The following is a 23,792-nucleotide window of genomic DNA, read 5'->3' as shown; positions in this document are numbered from 1 at the left end:
CCCAACATACAGAAGATGAGCACACGGTGCTGGGATGCACGATAACGATACGAGTCCCACGCAGGTCCTGACGAAGGCCTAATGACGGGCCGAAAGCTTGACAAATAAAAGGGAGACTAAGATCGAGAGCAACGTCCCGCCTCAGTCCAATTTCCTTCAATATATATGCAACCAACAATGAGGCACCGCGCACGTTCGGGACCCAGGGAACTATCTCTCACACTATATATATATATATATATATATATATATATATATATATATATATATATATATATCGATATTCATGGAGATCGAACGCCCCTTTGGATATGATAAAACTGGAGGATGATAGAATAACCCCATTATAACATGGACTATTATCAATACAAAATGCTGTAAGCTCGTCATCTCAATATCATAAGGCTTTCATTAATTCCCGAATGTGACAGTTTCCACCAAACACGGTTATCTTCAGAAAAACTTGAAAATAAATGCAAAGAATTTCCCATACCACCTGGTTATTTATAACTAAAACACGGAAATCATTGTTTCTATGCTCAAATAAAAGAAGTCATTATTCTTCTCACGCATACACCCATGTAGATTCTCTCTAGCTTCTCGTGAAATCCAATATTTCCGTCCGGGAGAATTTCCAGAATCGGGACCATGCGACCGAATGTTCCCACACGGTGTGCTCTAAAACTTGGCAGAGTCGTTATTTTTCTGGGCATAGTCGAGACAATTAGAGATTTACTTAAGGGCTTTACGATAACATTGATAGCACACACAATATTCTTGGTTCTCTGTGAACAAAACGAGATCATGCCATTTGTGTTTGAAATCGCACGAGTGTGTCTGTGTGCAAGAATACTGTAGTCTTAGAGAGAAGCACCAATTCGTTTTACAGTGCAGTTATATGAAATCCCCTATGCTTATCACGGTCATTAAACAATGTCGCAAAACTACCACGAGTGAAGCAGTACGACTAATTTCTAATAGTAACTGTTAATGATACCCTTGACTGATACATTGTGTAACTTTCTCTATTTGCTTTTGGTGATTTACCCCATCTTCAAGACGCGATACGAGGAAGAACGTGATTGCGAGATTGCATCAAGAAGCTTCAAACACAATACATTGAGCTCCTTGATTGCATTGAAAACTGCGCATAAACTCTCGTGTTATACACATAGGCCCTACTGATTAATTTCACACACACGCATGTGAGTATAATACACATGAGCAGGTGGCTACAACACACAGGACATCTGCTTCTTGCATGTTACGCCTGTATAATCAAGATAACATGTTAAGTGTTAATATTCCACAGGTTATCGCATTTTGGAATTGCACGTTCTGTTATGTATTACATAATAATGAATGTTTCTTTCCCTACGGCCTAGTAACGAAGCATTTCATACACCTGTTCCCTCCTGTTGCTACATGTAGGTAGGGCAAGCCTCCTGCAAGCTTTGTGGTTGTTAAGGGCAACTTTTGTGAACAGAGCATACATAAAGTCTGAATTCATTACAGAACCGGTCTATATTGCTGCAATGCAAACAACGAACATGAGAAACAGCATCAAAATCACACCGTTCACCTTGGACCGACAGCACTCTCTTACTAGTGTAAGCAGACTTGAACATACATTAAATGCATCTTTCTTTTTTTTTTTTTGGGGGGGGGGGGCATTTAGTGCATTTTTAGAGCTTTTCCAGAGCGGTACCATCACATTACTGTTCTTCTTTTGTTTGTTTGTCTGCATTACAGCAATAATGAGAAAGTACCAAAAAAATTTTTTTTGCAAGCACTATACATGTATTCAGTCCAATTCTACATCATAGTCAACTTAATTGATAAACAGAGTCATATCAGATTGTCAGAATCACGGAGGATTCATCAACATCGGATTTACCACGCTATTATGGGAAAGTTATGGAGTTCCAGAATTTCCCATCTTTAAAAAAACACAGTGATATTTAGAGTAAATCACATTTGGAAACTGTAGGTGGTGATGATATCGTCATCTTACAAGCCTTACCTGTTTATTAAATCTTTGCTAGATACAATTACGTTTAAAAAATATCTTTAACATGAAAATATGTAGAATGAGTTGTATCATGCGCGTCAAGTATTTGCTGTCTTATCGTAATCTAGCAACGGCAACAACAGAGTCAAAGTGGTTTTGTATTTGCTAATATCATCGACCAAACACTCGGGTGTTATTGTAGGCCTATTCCTTCTGTCCAAATAACCTGGAAAGTTGTGAAGTGATGTCATGATTCTATCTATATATTATATTCGGTGAAAGCATTTGAAAAGTTTAAATGCGGGAACTTTCTTATTGCGTGTCAAATGTTCGTCAACTTGACAGTTGTATGTATAGGGTCCTACTGCGGGTAAAGGTGTGTCATTATTATGCACATATAGCGTGTAATGGACACGCGACTGTTCTTGTTCGTCAGTCTTACTACCGATGGACGTTACAAATTCGACTGCATATAATGGATGCTAACTACACACATCCAATAAACTTGTTCAGAGTTCCACCTTGCGTATGAAAAGAAATTAGTCAATTGTTTTTGTTTGTTTTTTCCATTCGATTTTTAGATTCACCGAGATTAGCATTCGCAATTTAACAGTTATTCATGTAACATTGTACATGTAAATGGTGCTTGCCAGCTCATTCACCTGACAGCAAGCCGGGTATATTTGGTAAGAGTATAGTATGAGAAAAAGTTTGTTAATACATTCAATGTGAAATTATGCAACGGACGCTTTCCCCAAGTGGTAACTGACAGACCAATCTGTCACTTGGTCTGCGCTGGTTGTCTTTTGTTTGAACATGACTGATGGATTCCATAAATTGTTACGTCGGTTAAGCTTATGCGTTATGTCACTTTGAAAAATAGTAAAGTGCCTAACCAACTGAGAGAATAAAAAAGACCATTTGTACGGTACACCTGTACCAATGTGCACATGGGCTAACTCCGAACTGGCTTATATAAGTGAACGGACGGAAACGTAAAGCATGAGTAAAGTAGGCTTATTTCGTGTTTGTTTTAGTCTAGATCGCAATTAAACGATGGATTCGATGTATACACACCTTTGTGCATTCGGACCTCAGCGTTTCATAAAGTGATGGTTATTATCAGTTTATGAAAAAAGTAGAACAAAACTGCTGTAATGATAGACAATGAAAGATCACACAACTGTTGCAATTTATGTTTTTTTAATACCCCAATTCTTTTTCATCTCTTGACAACATGACCGAGGAGTGTTGATCGATGACTTGATCGGCCATTTTTTGCCATTTTTTTTTGGAGCGAGAAAATCAAATGAGCTGGTCGGAAATCGAAACAAAAGTCGCGTTGCATGCGGGGGCATTTAGGCCGGAAATGTATTACGAGTTCTTGAGAAATTCGCAAGGTCTCAATCGGAGCAAGCAGACACGCACTTAATGTTTGTTGACAGTGCGGCCTTTCACAACACACGAAGTGCCAAATCGGACACGGCAAATCGAAGTACTTATGATTTTTACAAGAGTTTACGTTGGCGTATTACTTCCTCACCAGTATGGATTGTATCATGCGGTTATCCAAAAAATAATCTACTCTCTTCTTTAATTTTGAAATACGCTTTATTTTAAGAACACTTAGTCATTATTTACATCATTAATTCACGACGGTAAGCTCTTTCCTGACTCACTGTCAAAATATTATCGCGAGAATATTCTTTTTTTTTTCTAAATCTCCCTCCCTCTCTCTCTCTCTCTCTCTTCCACCACGTCAGATTCTATCATTATGAATATGACTCTAACATCACGATAAAATGGACACGGGGTCCCAAACAGTTTTCGTTTCTGTTTGTTATTTTATTACATGTCCAGCAAAAATAAGTTACGATGTGATTGTCGTGCAGAAATCGTAATCAAGAGTTATAATGTGACACGATGGCCGAAATTCACCAAGGTAGTGGAAAATAATCTAGTCATACAATCAATGGATTACGCAAGATCCGCGTGCACCAATTAAGAGCCATCGGAATTCAAACCGAACGTACACACATATTGTTATTACAATACACGGATTGGCTCGCTCTTGTTTTTAGTCCCTGAACTGAATTTAAATCATCAATTTGATTTAGACAGTCAGGACCGACAACTCAAAACGCCATTGACTACATGTGTACAACCAGGCGGCTGTTGGTAATGTCAGGGTATCTGTATATTAAAGTGAATTCTTGCACGGCTGAGTATACCAGTGACGTCATCGGCAATCTCATGCCGGGTTATTTGATTCAGTCATGACGTCACCTGACCTGTTCTATTTTGTGCTATTGTGTTCCTTCGTATAATATCGTATGCGCGTGTCGATTGATGTGTTAGTATATGCGTGTGTGTGTGTGTGTGTGTGTGTGTGTATGTTTGTTGTGCGCGATAGGCATACCTATGATTAACTTGGTAAAAAAAACACGACATGTCAGTCATTAATTGAGTAATGAAACGGTGTCATTATAAATACACCAAGGAAGACTAAACAAAACAGAAAACAACCCTTCCCCACCCCCCAAATAACCTGTTCTCTCATGTTCTGCAGGCCCAACCGCACTCGTCAATGACTCAGAAATATAAAGTGGGTGGGGTGCAGTATCTAGATCTGCTTTTTGGATAGAAAAAACAACAACAAACAAACAAACATTGAAATACTTAGGGGAAAACCCAACATTAGTGAATGGGCTACCCTGACAAAAGATTAGGAATATATAAATTTATAAAACAAATAAACAAACTAATTCTCTAAAACCCACAGTTTTTCCGAGGGATTTGCTTACAGTCCAACCCCACCCCCTCCAACCAGGTGGTTTTTGCTCGTGCACACACCTTCAAAAAGAAACAAAACAAGAACAAGAACAACAAGAAACGACGGCTCCGGAGTAAGCTCGTAGCTTGTAGAGATTTACATCGTGGTTATGTCTATACAGCTCATGTATTCTTGCAAGAAAGACTTTATGGTGAACCATTGTGCTGAAGGAATCATGACTTGTGTGCGTGTGTAATTATTACAACCCTTTCCTTAGTCTCCCTTTCCGATAGAACTATCTTGTTATGGCGTTGGACTACAAACTAATGCTAATCATATCATCATCATAATTTCTATTTTTATCATTACTGTTATTACCAGTATTGTTTCCCACAGTTTGTCCTAAGCATGTGTGTTAGTACTGGTTTGCTGGGCCCGGGTATCAATATGATACCGCCAACGTGGGTAAACCGTCTTCTTGTGGTCTTGGTCAAGTATGTGCATGAACATCGGGCAAGATTTGAACTAAAAACCTTCCCTTTTAAAGTTCAAAAGGTCCTTGCCACTGGACCACAATTTCTTCTTAATGAAAGTCACTGCTACTTAGCACGGTATACATGTACGTGAATTTGCAGTTAAGCCCCACTAGTCAGTATATCAGTACATTAGTCATGATCATTACAGTCACAAACTGACCACAGACTACACGTGATCTCGATACAACCACTACTTATATCACACCAATTTTCCGACATCTTCGACTGCCATGATTAATACCGAATTTCCGTTCCTCAAAACGCAGCAAGAAGTATTTTGATTCAATTAATTCAGAGAAAATATTACATAATTTCATTTTAGACATCTTACAATAGTTGCGTAAAGAAGTGAAAAAGAATTAGTTACAAAATATCACAACAGAATTTAGTGCTTCCTTATAGAGGAGAGTGCATGTTCTCGAATCCTTTGTTTAAGGTATCTACCACAAGTATTATAACGTATTGGTTTCATAAACACAGTAACCTCTACAAAATTGATATCTATTGTGAAATGAACATGTGTGCAAGTAGCAGATCCGGTTGATTATCATTTCATGACGGTATCTCGACAACATTTGAAAATGTAAAATTTCATTGCGAACACCTTCATCTAACATTTGACACTTAAGCCAACTCTCTCTATCTTTAGCCGTCTTTTAATACTCACAAGCATGAGACCCGAGCCCGCTTATGCCATGACTAATTAGGGACCTATTCATCATGTGGCTTATTATGGCAATTCAATGTCAAATAGCAAGCCAAGAACATGCAAATACAATATTAATAATAAACACTAGTAAACGCTCAGAAATAAACACAGTGTCTTCAGTTGGTATAGAATTATGTATCTTACATAAACTTGAATGATGTACCCGATTCATGTAAAACAATACATTTTGAAGAAATAATACATAACAACAGAACACATGAAGTAATTTGTCATGGGCAAATAATCAGTAAAGTGGTTTAAGGCATATCTATAGACATTCATTCAATGTGATACTATTCATTTATTTCAAATTTGTAGAAAAAATAGTAAATCTAAATAACAAGGGACAGAAATAAGGTTGACAATGGAATAAACAAAATAGAAAATGCCAGGCGACTGCGACCTACACTGTAGTCTTGTAGATTTCTATGTGGTTGAACAAGGGGAGCAGCTAAAGTTATAAAGAAACGTTAGACAACAAATTATGGCAAGAATTTTGCACTATCTAAGGATATACATGTACAGGCTAATCATATAGTTCACTGCAATTACCTCTTTCTCCCAAGCTACATGTAGTTTCGTGATGTGTATTTCAAGTACATGTGCATTGTACTTTGAAAAAAAAATGTAATAACCCGACACCTGTCGTTTTTGACAAAGTCTACACGATCTCTAGATGCGATCTGAACCTGAAAGGAAAATCTTGCATAAGAAAACTGTACAATTTTAGAATAAAGAAGATCGAAGGCACTTTCAACTATTCATTCTCCAGTGTATAAATAGAATGCAGTCGACTCTTCTCGCAGCACACGGTCCGTCCCTATTTTAGAAAGGGGGAATTCAGACACACTCGCTGCTTTTAACCTCCCTGCCTGCTGCAATGTAAATCAACGTCAGTCTATCTCAAGCCAAGGTGCGTTTATGATACAAAAAGAGTGGAGAGGGCGGACGTTTTGCAGCGGTAGATCTGCATGCGGCTTGATTCGCTGGCTCAACGACGCAGATACTGTGGTAGCAAAGGATAGGTAAGCTGTCATTCTACATGGGGTTCGAACCCGCATCTTTCACCAAGTCCTGCTGCCATGCTGAGGTGCGGATGAGTCGGTGTATTGGCTGGACGGTAGCGACGGCGTACCCGCTGACGAGAATTCGTAACTGCACGAATTGCTACTGTACTGGGGGCCCGGGCTTCCCCCGTTGCCGGTGGAATATGTGTAATTTGCACACGAGTACGAGTAAGGTGGAGGGTTGGCGTTGAGAGGACATGGCTTTCCGTCTCGAACCAGCACGGGCACGGCCACCCGGCGGGGTGGATACTGGTCGGAATTCTGCTGATGTCGAGCGGCAGCTGCTGCCGCCGCCGCCACAGCTGTGGCGGTTCCCAGCTCTATGGTCTTCGTGTCACGCTGTTTCTTGTTCTTGTAACGCCTATTCTGGAACCAAATCTTGACCTGGGTCGGCGTCAGCTTGAGTCCGTTGGCCATCTGTTCGCGCTCGGGCGCCGAGAGGTAGCGCTGCTGCTTGAAGCGTCGCTCGAGCTCATACACCTGTGCCTGCGAGAAGAGCACTCGAGGTTTCCGCCGCTGGCGCGGCGGTTTCGGCGACTTGAGCGTGGTGCTCGTAGGTTGCTGCTGTTTGTTACAGGAAGATCTCTTCACGTCTGCAGTCTCAGACTTTGAACTAGCTGACTGTAGCACCATTCCTGAAAATACAAGATAAAAAGGGATGATTTTAGTTATTTGATTTGATGTCTGTTCAGTTAAATTCGAATCAAAATGATTATGATTCCTATATATTATGAAGAAATCCAGATAGTAGAGCCTCACAGTTGTACTTAACATAAAAAGATTGGTGACTGCACTGATATGGTGCGCAATCGTTTGTTTGAAGGATTTCAAGTTGCAAAGTAAGCAACTGTGATGTTAACGTTCCCCCCCCCCAAAAAAAAAAAATGAAATGGATAGGTTAAGTATCATATTATCCCTAACAAATGATAATTATCTCAAATTTTGAATAATCATGATTTGCCGTGTCAGCAGAGAGAAAAAAAAAAATCTACCCGTCTCTGAAGTAGGAGGATTTATGATCGACTTTTTTGTGTGTGGTAAAAGTTTGATGACTCCTGAAGTTCGTTTCATTGTTTCATCTGTGACCTCAAAGGGCACTTTGTTTGGCAAACATAATCTGAAGTGTCCCTCCCTCCTCCTTGCTCTCCCCTCCCCCCCCCCCCTCTCTCTGTATAATACGTTCAAGGAGCTTGGCATGTGCGGTTGTGTGCGTGTGCATTATGTGTGACATGGAGGATAGTTGTTGCGGAGGGGGAAAGGGTGAGGATAGATACAATTCTTTAATTCTCGTAAATAAATTGTTTTAGAAGAATTCATCATTTGGAAAATACAGACTGCCAACGGAATCACGATTTTGCCATAATCAATTTTGTCTGCCTGTATAATTATTACAAGCCCATCCGTTTAATACTGTTCTCCTCTTCCGACAGAACGGTAGTATAAGTGTCTTGGTAGCATTTGACATAGAATAATGATAATCATATGATCATAATTTCAATTTTTTACCATGTCTGCTATTACCATACTATTTTCCCCCACGGTTCTCCCTATCATGTTTTAGTACAACCCAATCAGCAAAGTTGTATTTTATTTTCTCTTAAGTTAAGTTGAGTCTTGAACAAGTGTATATACAATATTTGATTATTCATTCACAACTAAATTGGTATACAACTACCCATTATTATGAAGGTGACCTCGGGAACGCTTTATATATATATATATATATATATATATATATATGCAATTGTTTATGGAAGAAATTAGGGCTGAGATGCAAATGTCATCTCTTCCACATTATACACTTAACACTAAGACACCGTGCATGTTCAGATCGGAACCGATCTCTCGCATAAAACATGCACACAATCATCATGTGTCATTAATGAATTTGTTCACAGTGCAGCAACATGTTCACCAGGTATCACGGTTTTCTTCTTTATGGTGTACTAGAACATACAATCTTACCAGTTGTTTGATATTGTATTTCTTTTTGGATTGCGTCATTTCATTACTCTTAGCAGGGAGGTGGACGCCTTCCACCTCCCTGCTCTTAGCAAGACGAATACCCATGTTTGGTGTTAAGAAGTGAGTTTCATGGAAAGATCATAGTCCAAAAGTAGTTCTGTAGATACTAAAAACTTTCATCGGCTGGGGATGATGAATAACTAAATGACTGAGCTTCAACCAACCTTGAATTGTAGAGGGCAAGCTTTCGTCCTCTCCTGAGGACTTTCTCAAGCCTAATGCAGTGGAGTGTTGTCTTGCTGCCGTTGCCTGTCTTTATTAATCACTGGACCATAGATTGGTGAAAGGGTATATCCCGAGTCTCTGTTGAGTCTCAACAGAGACTCGGGATATACCCTTTCACCAATCTATGGTCCAGTGATTAATAAAGACAGGCAACGGCAGCAAGACAACACTCCACTGCATTAGGCTTGAGAAAGTCCTCAGGAGAGGACGAAAGCTTGCCCTCTACAATTCAAGGTTGGTTGAAGCTCAGTCATTTAATTATAGTTCTGTAGACTTTAATGATAAAAGTGGTCATGTCAGAGGAAAGTTTGTCAGACGGTTTGATAAAAAAAAAGAGCCTCAGCTAAAGCTATCTGAAATTACAACGCCGAAATACAGAAATATGTAGAGTTCGAAGAAAATAATGTGTCAAATATTTAGCCAAAATGTTGTTTCCAACTATACTCTATACTTTATCTCCATAGGAGGACAGAAATTTCTTTTTGAAGACCACTTCGAATGAACCCTGGCTCAAACTAACATCAAGCCATCTGCATGGGAACATTATTCCCAACAATAGGAAAGCCTGGGGACTGCCATCCGCAATGGAACCAGCTCCTATCATACGCAGCAGAACAGACAACATAATGAGGAGGCAAAATGCAGAAGAAGAAGGGAATGTCTTCAGCATCCTCGATCCGCACTAACCAGTGTCAAACTTCCAGTGCGAATCCTGCCCACGACCCGTTCACCACCGGCTTGGGCTCCAAAGTCATATTCGGCATAGACATCAGCAGAAGAGACTGTGAGCTTTAAATAGTCCTACATTGATACCTCTGACGATTTTGCCGAATCTTATCCGTGACATTTCAACACCGACACAAAGTTACAAATTATAACAACTCTGCTAACTATTTATATGATCCTTACTTGACTACAGTCAAATCCTTTCAAAGTTGAAAAAAAAGATTCTGTTGCCAAAACCTTTCATATCTCCCATATGACTTTTATTCAAAACATTGCGTACCTATAAGATACGTTTATTTCAAAGTGTTATGAGTTGATTGCCTCGAAATAAGATTATAGGATCCTACGTTTTCAATCTTGAAACTGACTTCAATATATAGAACGTAATGCCACGCACGGAAAGGTACAAGTTTCATTGAAATGCGACGTATGATAGGACCGTTATACCATGGTTACGGGATTTCATTGAATGTTTCATATCTTTTTGAAAAAAATGGTGATAATGGCTGCACATGAGCAAGTGATTAATGAATGATGTCATTATGAAACGTACAACAGTTCCGTAAATTTGTACTTTGGTCCCTAATTAGCTAGCTGCAATACCACTACCCCTTAAAAGCTAATTATTATTATTATTATTATTATCACCGTTCTTATATAGCGCATACCTTTGGCAAGGTCTCTATGCGCTTTGGAGGGAGACAAAGAAACATACAAAAAAGATAAAATTTTACAGAAACAGTAGAATGCTGCATAAATCATCATCGACAATCACTATGTTACTTTCTGAACAGATACGTTTTTAAAAACGTTTTGAACTTATTGATGGAACTCGCATGTTTTATATCACTTGGGATGCTGTTCCACAGTTCTGGGGCGGCATGCCTGAAACTACGTTTGCCATAATAGTTTGTTGAAATGGAGGGTATTACATATAGATCCTCCCGTGATGATCTAAGAACTCTCCTTGCGTGAGTGTTAGGACCTATAACACTGCTGAACTGTGAAACAAATGAGCAAGAATACTCCCATTGGTTTCCTTTCAACAAACGAAATTTATGCAAGATTTGTGAGGTTTGTGAGGTGACGACTTTACCACCTCACATCTCAACAATAATTCATCTTGCATGCAACATCACTGCTTTATGAGAACATGTGAAACATGAAAATTCCCCATAACTGGTTTTATTTACAATCTATTCTCATGAAATTCGTGCACTTCTGTTTGCATACATTTACATATCACGTATTACTGCAATTTAAATACAGAGTGACACGGCAAATTGTATACGTGTTTCAGGCTAACACGTTGAATGATTTAGACACAGACAATTTTCAAAAAAAAATGTTTCTATCTCCCCATGAAGTTTGTTTAAAAAAACCGTTCGCAGCATCACTTGTTAGTGAACGAATTGACAATACACATATAATAGTATATATAGGTCTGAAAGTCGTGCAATCTTAAGTAAGACTCAGACAACCTCCGACAAGGATGACCAACATCAACCTCTTGACATGTTGACAGATTGCCTTGCGGAATTTTGATACCTGAAGACTCGAGAAATAGCAAGCATCAAAGGGGAATTCCAAACCAGTTAAAAGTTAGTCTGAAAGAAAAAGAGTAAAATATCATAAACACAAGGGTTTAAAATTTGATCAAAATTGGAGAAACATATAAGGGAAGTTTCGCAGTTTTTCACGAAACCGTTTTCGAACAGTTGATATGAATATGCAAGGAGTGGGCTGATGATGTCATCACCTCACAATTTTCCTTTGATTGTATACAAAGAACTGACGAAATTTCGATATTTTTTTTTTGCCAAAGTAGTTTACAACGTAATGTTATTCCTCGCTGAATAGATTTAAATAATGATCAGTCACATAAATATTGCGTCCTGATTGATTTGAAACTGGGGTATAATTGTGTTCAGACAAAAACAACCCCCCCCCCCCAAATGAAAACGTTGTGTACAAACTATATGACAAAATGTGCGAGACGATGACACCATAAACACTCGTTTGCATATTCATTTTGACTGTTAGTGAAAATTAGATGAACTTCAACATTTTCCGACTTCGCTGAATTTGATCCAATATTGATCAAAGTTCCACTGTCGTGTAAATAGAATTTAACTCCTTTTTATCAGACAAACTTTTCACTGGTCCGGAATTCCCCTTTAATAGCTGAAAGGTCTCATGGGGACAAACCTTATCTTGGAACGGGATACCAGCTTGGTTAGAGAATCGAAAGGAAAAAGGTAAAGATAACAACAACACACGAGGCACTGAATGGAAAAGAAGCTGGATGTGTGTGTGTAACGAGGAAGAAGAGGAAAGCGAATGCTGGTCAGGGTGGGTAGGTGACCCCGATTTTTGTTTTTCCCTCTGAATTATTAAATAAATCGAGGGATCCGATCATGGGAAGTTCAAAAGGAGATCGGAGAATCGACGAATGAGCAGATCCCGCAATCCCGCAATGTTCGACTCACACGCGCAAGAGAGGGCGATCCGGACTTTTGGAAAGTCTGCTATGAATTACGATTATACCATAGAGGACCTATACATGCGCATCATTTTGAGGGCACTGTGGCATAAGACTCCTTTGACTTTCAATAGGAGGACCGGAGTTCGAATCCCGTCGTCTAGTGCTTGCGTGCTTGGACAAGATGTTTGTACCCACCATGTCACTCTCGACCCAGGTGTATAAATGGGTGCCTGGCAAAGCTGGGGTAATGATAATGGTAGGGCAGTGGCAACACCGAAGAGGTTATACGCTGATTAAAGAAGACCATATTATTATTATTATTATTATTATTATTATTATTATTATTATTATTATTATCATCATCATTATTATTATTATTATTATTATCATCATCATTATTATTATTATCATTATTATTATTATTATTATCATTATCATTATCATTATTACTATTATTATCATCATCATCATCATTATCATCACCATCATCACCATTATTAGTATTATCCTGACATAAACTACGCTATAATTAAGGTTGGGATAAATGGAACGATCGAACAGTCAAACGTTCATTATATAAGAAGAAAACTTATCGGACTGGAAATAAGAAAGTTGATGGACTTTCAAACCTTCTAACATGTCATCACAAACTAGCAGCAACTGCAGAGGTGATCGTCTCATATACTCAAAAGACACCCATTCGCGTAGGCACAAAGCTTCACAAGTTTGATTTCCCTGATTGGCACGAATTCAGGAAGAAAAGAACTGCATTCTTGGCATCAACAATGCTGTCAACGATTATAGGCCTGACGGATTTGTAAAGCGACTAAATTTAGGCATGACAGGCAAGCTGAATTACTGTAAAATAAAAAGAGAGCGATTCTGTGCATGGCATATTTTCTACAGCAAAAGCCTATTATAAAGTTTGAGATCGCCGCCTAGTCTTGTGAATTGCTATTTTTTAAAACTTATCAGAAATATTTGCATGAAAAAGAACACAATTACGAGTATGCTCTTGTTAGTAAGTGCATTTTTTGAGTAATACCAATGAATAGTAAGGCACATAACTGTGTCTATATATTGTTTAACTCAAGTGTTACGAGGTGATGTCATGGCTGGACTATGAACAAAGATGATCTGGAAGTTTTTTTTAAATCTATGGGGCTTAACAGAGTGCAGAAAAAATTAAGAAAAATGTTTAAAAACGTATGAGGCATATTTTCAAGAAACATATTTTCATGAAATATCTAGTGATTTAGTTATACACAGACCAAAAGGCATTAAGAGAGGTCAACATACATTTGGATACATTCGGATTGCAGGGAGCCTTTAAAAGAAAGCAAAAATAGTAAATTTTGTCCCTGGCCTACTCCATGTAGGACAAGTGAGGGGCAAGCATGTTTTGCGCATGGGAATCGACTCTGATCAATACACCGTATGCCTGCTGACTTTCATTTTCTTCGTCGTCCCCGTGTTTATTTAGACAACAAAGTCGCTACAGCGAGGATGAGAGACAGAACTTTGACTTTCCTGAACAAAGTCTCAACGCGTTTGTGGCGAATCAGATCGAGGGTGACACACAGACACAGATAGATACACACAAAGAGACACAGAAAAACACACACGAAAACGAAAAAAAAAAACAAAAAACGAAGACAAGAAGAACCATCAGCGCAACGCATGGAAAGTTCGTTGTCCGGTGATTAAAATATTTTTTCCCTTTTGTCCTTTTTTTTTCAGTATACACAGTTTGTAAATCACCAAACCCACTCGCCATCATTGATTTGGCTCGTGACGGAAGTTAGCATCACAGGGGCTTCTCTGGTAGGAGCGGGAGGGGTAAGCTTTACCCCTATTCTCAATTTCTGCTCTTTACTGACATACTAAGTTTCAGTTCGTATAAAGTAAGCAAAAGTTTTTGGGCGAAAGCTGCCACCTGCAGAACATCCACACTTCTCCTTATTTCACGCTTCACTCTCACAGATTTAAGTAATGATAACAGCGATGATGTAATTCTCTTGAACACCTTTTTTTTCAATCATGGATTATATTTATAAGTAATGTATTGTCAACTGCTCCACAACGTCCATGGTTAGAGTGAAAGACCTAAGCAAACGACTGCAATCATTGTGTTCGTGTGCGATATCTTCAGCCGCGATTATTATTTTTGTTGGGAAACTTCAATTCAGAGCAACTACTTCCTGATGTAGCCTGTTCAAACACAGCTCAAAATCGAAAGTTGGTGAATGAAATAAATACAGGGTCGCCTTTGTTCACGGTCGACCGCAGTACCCCCATATTCCCAGGTTACGACTTAGATTCTCTTAACATCCTTTACAGATTTCTTTGCTGTAACATACTTGGAAGTGAATATGAATATGCAAAATTTCCAACATTCAATGTATAGCAAAGTCACGCAACGTCGCACTCTATGTAACACGAAATACACGGTAACTAACATACAGGCAGTGATATACAGTGCATTATTACATATCTTATATATACACTGTGCATGTATACATGCATGAGGCCTATAATCACTTGCGTATAGTGCATACTAGTATATAGGCCTATATCATCCTTACTTAGCTTACTTATTTTTAAACGCACATAAAAGTACACATTCATTGTAGTATAAATAAATGCAATTTACCTCATAGAGTAAAAATGGAAGGGCTATGATAAGAATGACGATCAGAGTAAAGAAATCCCACAAACGGAATATCGGTAATAAACACGAACCGCGCAGTTGCAACGGGCATGGCTACATTGTACATGCATGCACGATGATAAATCTCGTGCTAATCGTGTCCACGGTCAATGGTGACTGAATCGGGCAATCCGGGTGTGACTATTTAGGCAGCTATTCCAGGTGTATCCGTGAATGGTGGGAGAACTTTCATCAACACATGAATAAATCAAGCTAGGGCGGCAAACATTCAATTATCAAAATCAGGAAGGCTCCGAAGGGTATTGAGGGTATTGAGGATAAGATTATCTTATGATTATCATGATTATAGTATGCTCTGCCTTGAGGGTTATTGGTTAAAACTATGGGCAGAGGTGACTCAAAATAGTACTATTGAAGGCACCGAGACCCATCAAAGTCTTAACCAGAAACGCGACATTAGGCAGAGTATATTTGTTTTCATATTTCAATATTTCAGATTGAAAAATTAAACACAAGAAGGAGGCGAAAAGTCGTATGGTGGGTGTGATGTTGTGCAGGGATCCTGGTGGGTGTAATGTTGTGCAAGGATCCTGCGCAGGACCGTACGATTGAAGCATGGCACAATCGCTTTCTGACATCATTTCACAAATAGTGTATCTGTACTACTATATGGAAAATGGCGTCATGAAAAAGTGACGTCATTTTTCAAATAGCGTAGCATGGAGTGTTAAACAAGCCAACACTCTGAAATAGTTGGAAAATAAATGTGATCAGAAGCTCTTCCAACCAATCATTGGAGGAGGAACTTTTGATGCAAGATAGAACAGGCGATAAGAACTCCAAATCAGGAAGAGTTTTGTTTTCTTTTGTCATGACAAAAGGAGATATCTAATCATTCAGGGAGCCTCTTTTAGGAAGACCTAGAAGCTATCGTATATCCTTTTAAAACTTGGCGATTTTGTCCTTTGTCACTTTGCGTGCAAAGCTGCAAATACATGGTTATGGATGAGTATGTGATAGCAAATATGACGATGATAATCATACATACAATATAATGAGGTTAGCGACAATTCTGGGTAGATTCACACAAACCAACAAACAAGCAAAGAAATAAGTTCGCACAAGAGGTCATATAGAGTTCTGCAGTACTGGTATAAGAAGCTATAAGCCAGTCAGGACAAGAAATTGTCATTCGACGGAATATGATATTATTTCTTCTTATACAATGTGATTACAGACACTATAATTATAACCGCCACATCAGTGATAAAAGTCAAAAGTGAAGTAAAAGAGACCCTTCTGTTTAAGTTCCCTAAACTGTTTGTATTGTTTTGTTTTGTACTAAAAACTATGTGTCGTTATACTCTTTCTCATAAATGATTTGTACACAATCATATCTGATGTAACGGAATTAAGCAGAAATAAATCAAATCAAATCAAATCAAATCAAATCAAAAATAAAACAAAAGTAATCATTATAAAAATGAGATGAACTATGGCAATTATCATCAAGTGGATAATGACAATGGGATGACGATAATGACACCAATTAAGAAATTGTGAATTGTGAAATTACTTGAATAAAAAAGATATTGTAAAGTGTTGCATTTTCCCTTCTTTTTCAAGATTCAAGATTCAAATTTATTTTCACTTCCATCAAATAAACAAAGAAATTATATATAATGCATAAGTATGTACAGGATATTTGTAATATCAATCACGATAAACATTATGTAATGATACTTGATGATATGACAGCCTTTTCAAAACGATCATAGAGCTATTCTCAAAGATTTACTCATGAGGGGGGGGGGGGGGGGGGGGGGGTGGAAGTGCAGGAGGGTGAGGGAGGAATCACCAATGGCATATTCGTTTGATTTTACTTCAAAATATGTGATTATACTTAAAGGTATCATAAATTAGCAGAACTACGTTATTACGTATATATATATATATATGAAGAAATAAACTGGTGATGCATCTTTTTTTTTTTTGCCAATAAAGAATGAGTTTATTCGACTCAAATTTTCAGCGGCCTCCGCCTTCTTCAGGAGTCTTGACAATGACAATGAGTCATTGACAATGAGTCATTGTCAAGACTCCTGAAGAAGGCGGAGGCCGCTAAAAATTTGAGTCGAATAAACTCATTCTTTATTGGCAAAAAAATGCATTACCAGTTTATTTCTTCATTTCTTCGTGGAGCCAATACGTGAATTCTCTCTCTCTCTCTCTCTCTCTCTCTCGCTCTCTCTCTCTCTCTCTCTCTCTCTCTATATATATATATATATGATCATTCATCTAAAGAACAATATTTATCTATCATTTTTAGCTTTGCTATATAAAAGTTTTAAGAAGAATGTGAATTGCTTCCGATGATGAGGGGGAGAATTCCATACATCAGATTCATTATATCGTAAGGATTTGAGAGCCAATACGTTATAGATCCTTCGGTCACTTAATAGTACAATGTTATTGCAGGTACGGGTTTTCATTCTATAGATATAAATGAATAATTTTCTACATGTTGAGGTAATTTTTTTTTGTATACATACACATGTAAAATGTTGCTGTTTGAAAAACATTGATATCATCTAGTTAGAGAACTATAAATTGATGAAATAAAGGATCAGTATGTGTTATCGAATTTATACAAATTCTTGCTGCCTTCTTTTCTAGAATTAAATACTTCTCAATTTGGATTAACCACAATGTCCCCACATGAGATTGCAGCACAAGTACCATCGTAATTAATGTATGTATTAACATTGGAGTGCCTAGTTTCGAAATAGGCTACATGAAAATTGCTTACCAATATTCAGATATAATTTGATGCATTTAAACCAAGATAATAACCTCTGGAATTTTGAATTCATTTTCGGAGTATAAAGGTTATGATGACTCTTTTGAGAAACTAAAACAGAAGTGTCATCCGCAAACAAAATAAAACTAAATATACCTTGTATACATACAAATTAATACTTGTCATATGAGTAACTTTTTTTTTTTACAAAGAATAAGTATCTGATACATAAAGAAGATTTTTTTTTTCATGATCAAAGGTATCAAAGACATTTCTTCAATTTATAACATGGGAATACCATGCTCTTTTTGTACCTTTTTCAGCTGCCCAACGGCAAAATCAGTTGAGCAAGTCTTCCTAAACTAAACTGGGATTAATATACAGGGTGTACTATAAAAACTGATACTTTTCAATAAACCTCTCCACAAAAAGTGAATTCTTTGGATTTTTTTTTTTAAATGCAATGTATATGGTTAGCTGAAGGTCTCTCTACTCACAAGCGCCAAAACGTCCAAATATTATATTTCATGCTTAAATTGGGTGAGTACTGTAAAGGCCAGGAAAAGTATTCACTATTAACTTGGCTGGTGCCGATGGCGTAGCATAGACTTGTGTGTACCTGCGAGTGACCGCACAAGAAAATGGTGGAGTTTTTGGCCAGGAAATGTGGGGTGAATGGAGTGAAGCAAAGTACCTAGCGATGGGCCCATAACAATAAAATACACCTCCCAGATTTGTGACGCGTCACACACAAACACACATACTCACCCCGCACAAACTTTCACTTCACCCAAGGTGCATAGCAAATTCCTGCGCAACCAATGAATTTCACGCCCTTTACGAAAGTGGGCATTGCTCGATCAAGCATGAAGCATTTTTGACTTTTTGGTGTCTATCATATGTGATAACAGAGTCTATCAGCTATCCATATCTATAAAAAACAATTCCAAAATTCGAAAAAAAAAATTGCTGGCCATTTGAAAATATTTATCGTTTTATTTGGTACATCAAATAATAATAATCTTTTCTATTTACAATCTTGAAACAGATGGCAATAATGAGAAAGACTGATAATTTGTTACATGCGGGGTTTTTTAATATATTGGTATCACTTTTGCAATCTTTAGCAATTACATATTCCTTGCGATAAGACGTGTTGAATATAATTCTATTCTAAAGGAGATACAATCTATCTGATTGAGTAATTTCATACTAAATCCATGATATCAAGTTGAAGTCTTAGGTTAAAATGATATAACAATTTTGATAAGTTCACTTAGTATTGTATTATTTATAAATGTTTGGGTAAAGGACGCGATTACAATTAAAAGAAAATGTAAATTATCACATTACATCTGTGAAGCTAAATTAGGTTCAATCAGAGGCATTTTTCTATTTCTTTATTGTTCATATTCATATGATCAATTTTGTTGCGATCTTACTTTCTTGTTTTATCTATTACTTTGCCTGATAAAATTACATTAATCTTTGCTTTTTGTAGTTATTGTAAATAGTATAAATTATTTGTATGTACTACTTTAGTAACCGTATTTTGATATTCAATTCAATTCAGGTCAATTCAATTCAAAGTTTAATTCATTTTTCGTCAAAAACATATATGTTTCACTTCCTTTGATGACAGAGAATAAGGAAAACAGAACATTGTGAAATGAAAAGACTGTACAACAATTGAGGACCTATAGTAATTATACACTGTATAGTAAAAAAGTGAAGTACATGTATACCGTCGCTTAAAGTGCACGAAATGGAGGGACCCACTAAAAAGACAGAGCTTGTAGAATGTGGACCCTCTGGAAAGATAAACTAAAGCATCGTAAATACCCAAAAAAAAAAATGAAAAGAAGAGAAAGAAGTCTGGAAGCCCACTGAATATTAGATTAACAGATAAATACACTTTCATAGACGCGAACAGACATGAAACAAGACCAGACAACAAAACAGCTACTGAAGAAAAGGCTGTACAGGACAAAACGGGATGGACAAGACTGACAAACAGAAGACAAAATAGCAGACAAAAAACTCACAACGGAGACAGCGATCTTCGGCAGAATCATGCCAAGAGAAACAGATGATAGTTGTGGGGAAAAGGTAATATTTTAACGCCTGAAAAAAAGACAAGAAAATAGAGGGACGTATGACTGTATGAACAGGAGTAACATACCGAAATTCAACTCATAGACGCTTGATGACAACAAACATCCAGGAAAAAAAAAAAAAAAACTTCTTACGATTTTGATTATATCTATACCACTACATGTCCTTTGCGATGTTAATACTTGACGAAACAGCTGTCTCTATGGATAGTTAAAACTGCTCGAAATTAATTGAACAATTAAAAGAATTCAAATAACCGAAATATACTTCATCAGACATCATTTTGATTATCATTTGTCCATTTTCGGCTGCAGATATCACTTACATTTTATCAGTGTCGAATAAATCATTAAAAAAAACCACGCAAATAGACAACGAGACAACAGTGTCTACAAAACAAAACAAAAAAGAGTTTGAGATTTACAGAAAAGTTACAATTTCAATAAAACTACATTATATTTTATGAGACAACATCATCGAAAGTATAGATTTATCTGACTGTTTTTGCTGAAACATACCCCAACTTTAATTTGTCTCTATCAGTTGGTCTATTCTCTAACGTCCTTTGTTCTATTCATCCTTTGTTGAGTTTCATATGACATCTTTCTTATCTATGGTGAAAATTATGAATTTAAAAAGTATTAGCGTAGGTGAATATGTTACCTAACTAAACGAATGGCACTATTCGTTATATCTTATCAAATCATATGTTTAAGTGAACTCAAGAATGACTATTCAGGTTTAGCAGAGATCAATTACATTTCTTGTGCAAGATACCGTTAAAAGAAGTATAAGCATTTTGATGAAGTTTCGCCATGACTGGATATTCAAACGAAATAAGAAATTCACTGAATGTCGAAGTTTACAATAGTATTCTATTGGTACGAACACAAGAATATCATCAATTTTAGGTCGATTAGAAAGTAACCCAAATCTTATTCTTTCTCATCTTAGGTTTGATTTTGGTGAACCCTTTATAATTCTGTAGCACTCAGTCCTGATACCTCTACGATGGCACTCTACAAGTGACAATCCACATCATGTTGACACAGAATTCATGAAACATTAAATTTGAATCAATTAAACAAGCGATGAATGTTCAACACTAGCCAGAAAAAGAGAGTAAGGGACTTAGTTTTTTATTTTTCATCCTCTCCTCCTGCAAAAAAAAAAAAAAAAAAAAAAATTATATATTGCAATGGTCAAAGCGCAAAAATTAAAATACGGAGATGATGACAACCTCTATACTATTCACTTATACTCGAATATATCTTCGCTAAAGTTTCTGTCATGAGATAGATTCAAAAAGAAGAAATTGTATTCTGGGAATCTTTTTATTGCAACTGATTAACAAATTGCCCTTAAAGGACGAAAATAAGCACTGAGTACTAGTATTCAGTGTTTTAGTAGTGGTAATGATTCAAAAAAAGATCTTGCTCATGCATTAATACGCGGGTTGGAATCGAACCGACAATCTCCTGATCACTATAGACAGGCGTCATATCTCACTGGACTACCGAGCTTCCGCCCGACAGCCAGTGGTGGGTCTCATTCTTAGAGAAGCGGGTAATGCGTATCATTCTAATCAATGAATGATTTGTTTTTAGTGCAACTAACTTAAAAATTGCCCTTCTTCGAAGTAATCATATCGTTTTTAGAGTTGTAACGATTTAATAATGGTGTGGTGTAAATGAGGCAGGAGTTGGGGTTATATGGATTTGCTGCAAACTAAATAATTGCGTTATAATCTTATTTAATGTTAAAGTTCTGCGTCATCGATATCACAGATCGAAAGAACGCTTGACCCAGCCCCGCCAGAGGGCATGGAGAATGGTATGTCGACGTAAAGTGCATTTGCATTGAAGTATAAAATAGAGTGAATTTGTTTTCATACAATTGAATAGCGTGTGTGTGTGTGTGTGTGTGTGTGTCTTTTATGATTAAGGTGAACTTAAATGTGGCAGACAAAAATGTGTAGACTGCTTATCTTGTGAGAGCGGCCCATGGAATAATCATAACTTTAAGAAAAAAAAATTTTTGAACGAATCGTCCGACTCTCCTTAAACTTCTTCCGTATCATTAGTCTTTTTATTTTTATTTTCTTTTTTTTTTTGCATTCACTGAAAGCCGTATGTATATGTTTGGGAAAACTTCTCGGTTTTTAAAGAAAAATTTCGGATCAGTTATAAGTTAATCCGACAAGCACGACAGTGACGATCTTATTAAAATCGGATATAAAAGGAAATTATGAAATTGTGAAACAGTTGATATGAATATACAAATTGGTGAGGTGATGATGTCATTACCCAGAGTCGTAATATTCTATTGATTGTGTACAAAAAAGCCCAAGGAAATTAAAATTTTCTGCTATAAAAGTGTTGAACACGATGTTATTTCTGGCTTAATAACTTCAAGTGTGGTCAGTCACATAAAGTATTATTTGAGACTAGGGAAGAATTGCTCTTGAACAAAGACACACACACAAAATACAAAAATGGGAAATTTCACGATTTTATGCATACATTGTCTGGCAAGTATGGGCGACGACATCGTCAACTTTCTCCTTTACATAATTATACATATTGATTGTTCAAGAACGGTTTGGTGAAAATTACCGAAAATTGATAATTTCGTAAGTTCCTTAATCTTTATCCGATTTTGATCAAATTTTCCCTGTGTAATATGCATATAAAATTTTACTCTTTCTTATCAGACTAACTTTTAACTGGTCCGGAATTCCCCTTGAAGTGGGATCGTTTCCGTACACATGATGATGGTTCTACCACGTTCACAAGAGACGTTGACCCCGATGCCAAGATCGCTTCTGGAAGTGTGATGCTATACATCATTTCCAAGTTGACTTTAATCGTTAATAGTTGCGGTGTTGCGGTGAAATTAATCAAACAAAACAGTGGCAGCTTTAGTGAAGTCGGACACAAAATAAGAATCTATATACATACTCGACCGAGTCCTTACGATAACCAAGAATCTCCTAAGACCAATAGGTTCGATGGCTACTGGTAAAGTCATGGTGCAATTTCCATCTTTTTAAATCTATATTCAGATGATCGGTAATTATAAAGACATCGGACATAAACGTATATGAAAATACAATGGGGTGACGCGGACATTACCAAACCAGCCTCCGATTATCCGCTCCTTTGGTCTTTAAAGATCTCATGATTATTTTTCTATAACGTTTTAGTGCATTTTTCGTTGTGTCATGTATTCGAATGAAAAACAAACGACAACAAGCATAGATTTCAACACAACTTCAATGAATGCTTTGTTTCCTATCTTTTCTTCAAATCTTGGATGCAATTGAATAAGTAAATATCAAAGACAGTGAAAAACAACTGAAGAAAGACATTGCAAAGGCACAGAAAGCAGCACTCGCCTTGTCAGTGTTTGAGGCCGCGAGTCGAGGAGAGTTGTTGAAAGTCACCAAGAGGCATTTTCGAAGAATTTCATGCGAAAAAAATAGCAGTGTGCAGTGAAGTTTACAAATTTTACTCTCAATGATAATGGTGGTGGGCAGATCGTTCTGGTGACTAATGGCTATTTACTGTCATACAAAGCTCTGGTCTTGGTTTAAAGCACGTATTGGGAGGGGGAAAGCAACATAAAGACTTATATGACTTTGACTTTG

The 23,792-nt window shown here is 37.2% G+C and overlaps 1 protein-coding gene across 1 annotated transcript in view; it reads right to left on the bottom strand.

Moving 5' to 3' along the window:
• Positions 1 to 3,835: 3,835 nt before the first annotated feature.
• LOC139745039 (uncharacterized) overlaps positions 3,836 to 23,792 on the bottom strand; it is a 34,892-nt gene continuing 14,935 nt past the window's right edge. Inside the window, exon 2 of the mRNA XM_071655452.1 lies at positions 3,836 to 7,731. Coding sequence (XP_071511553.1) covers positions 7,094 to 7,731 — 638 coding nt within the window. The 3' untranslated portion in view covers positions 3,836 to 7,093. The remainder of the gene's footprint in view (positions 7,732 to 23,792) is intronic.

Source organism: Diadema antillarum, unplaced genomic scaffold (assembly GCF_040938485.1).
Source record: "Diadema antillarum isolate AM-2024a unplaced genomic scaffold, OU_Dant_1.0 seq00001230_RagTag, whole genome shotgun sequence".
NCBI classification, from domain to species: Eukaryota; Metazoa; Echinodermata; class Echinoidea; order Diadematoida; family Diadematidae; genus Diadema; species Diadema antillarum.
This window is presented reverse-complemented; position numbering and strand designations above follow the sequence as displayed.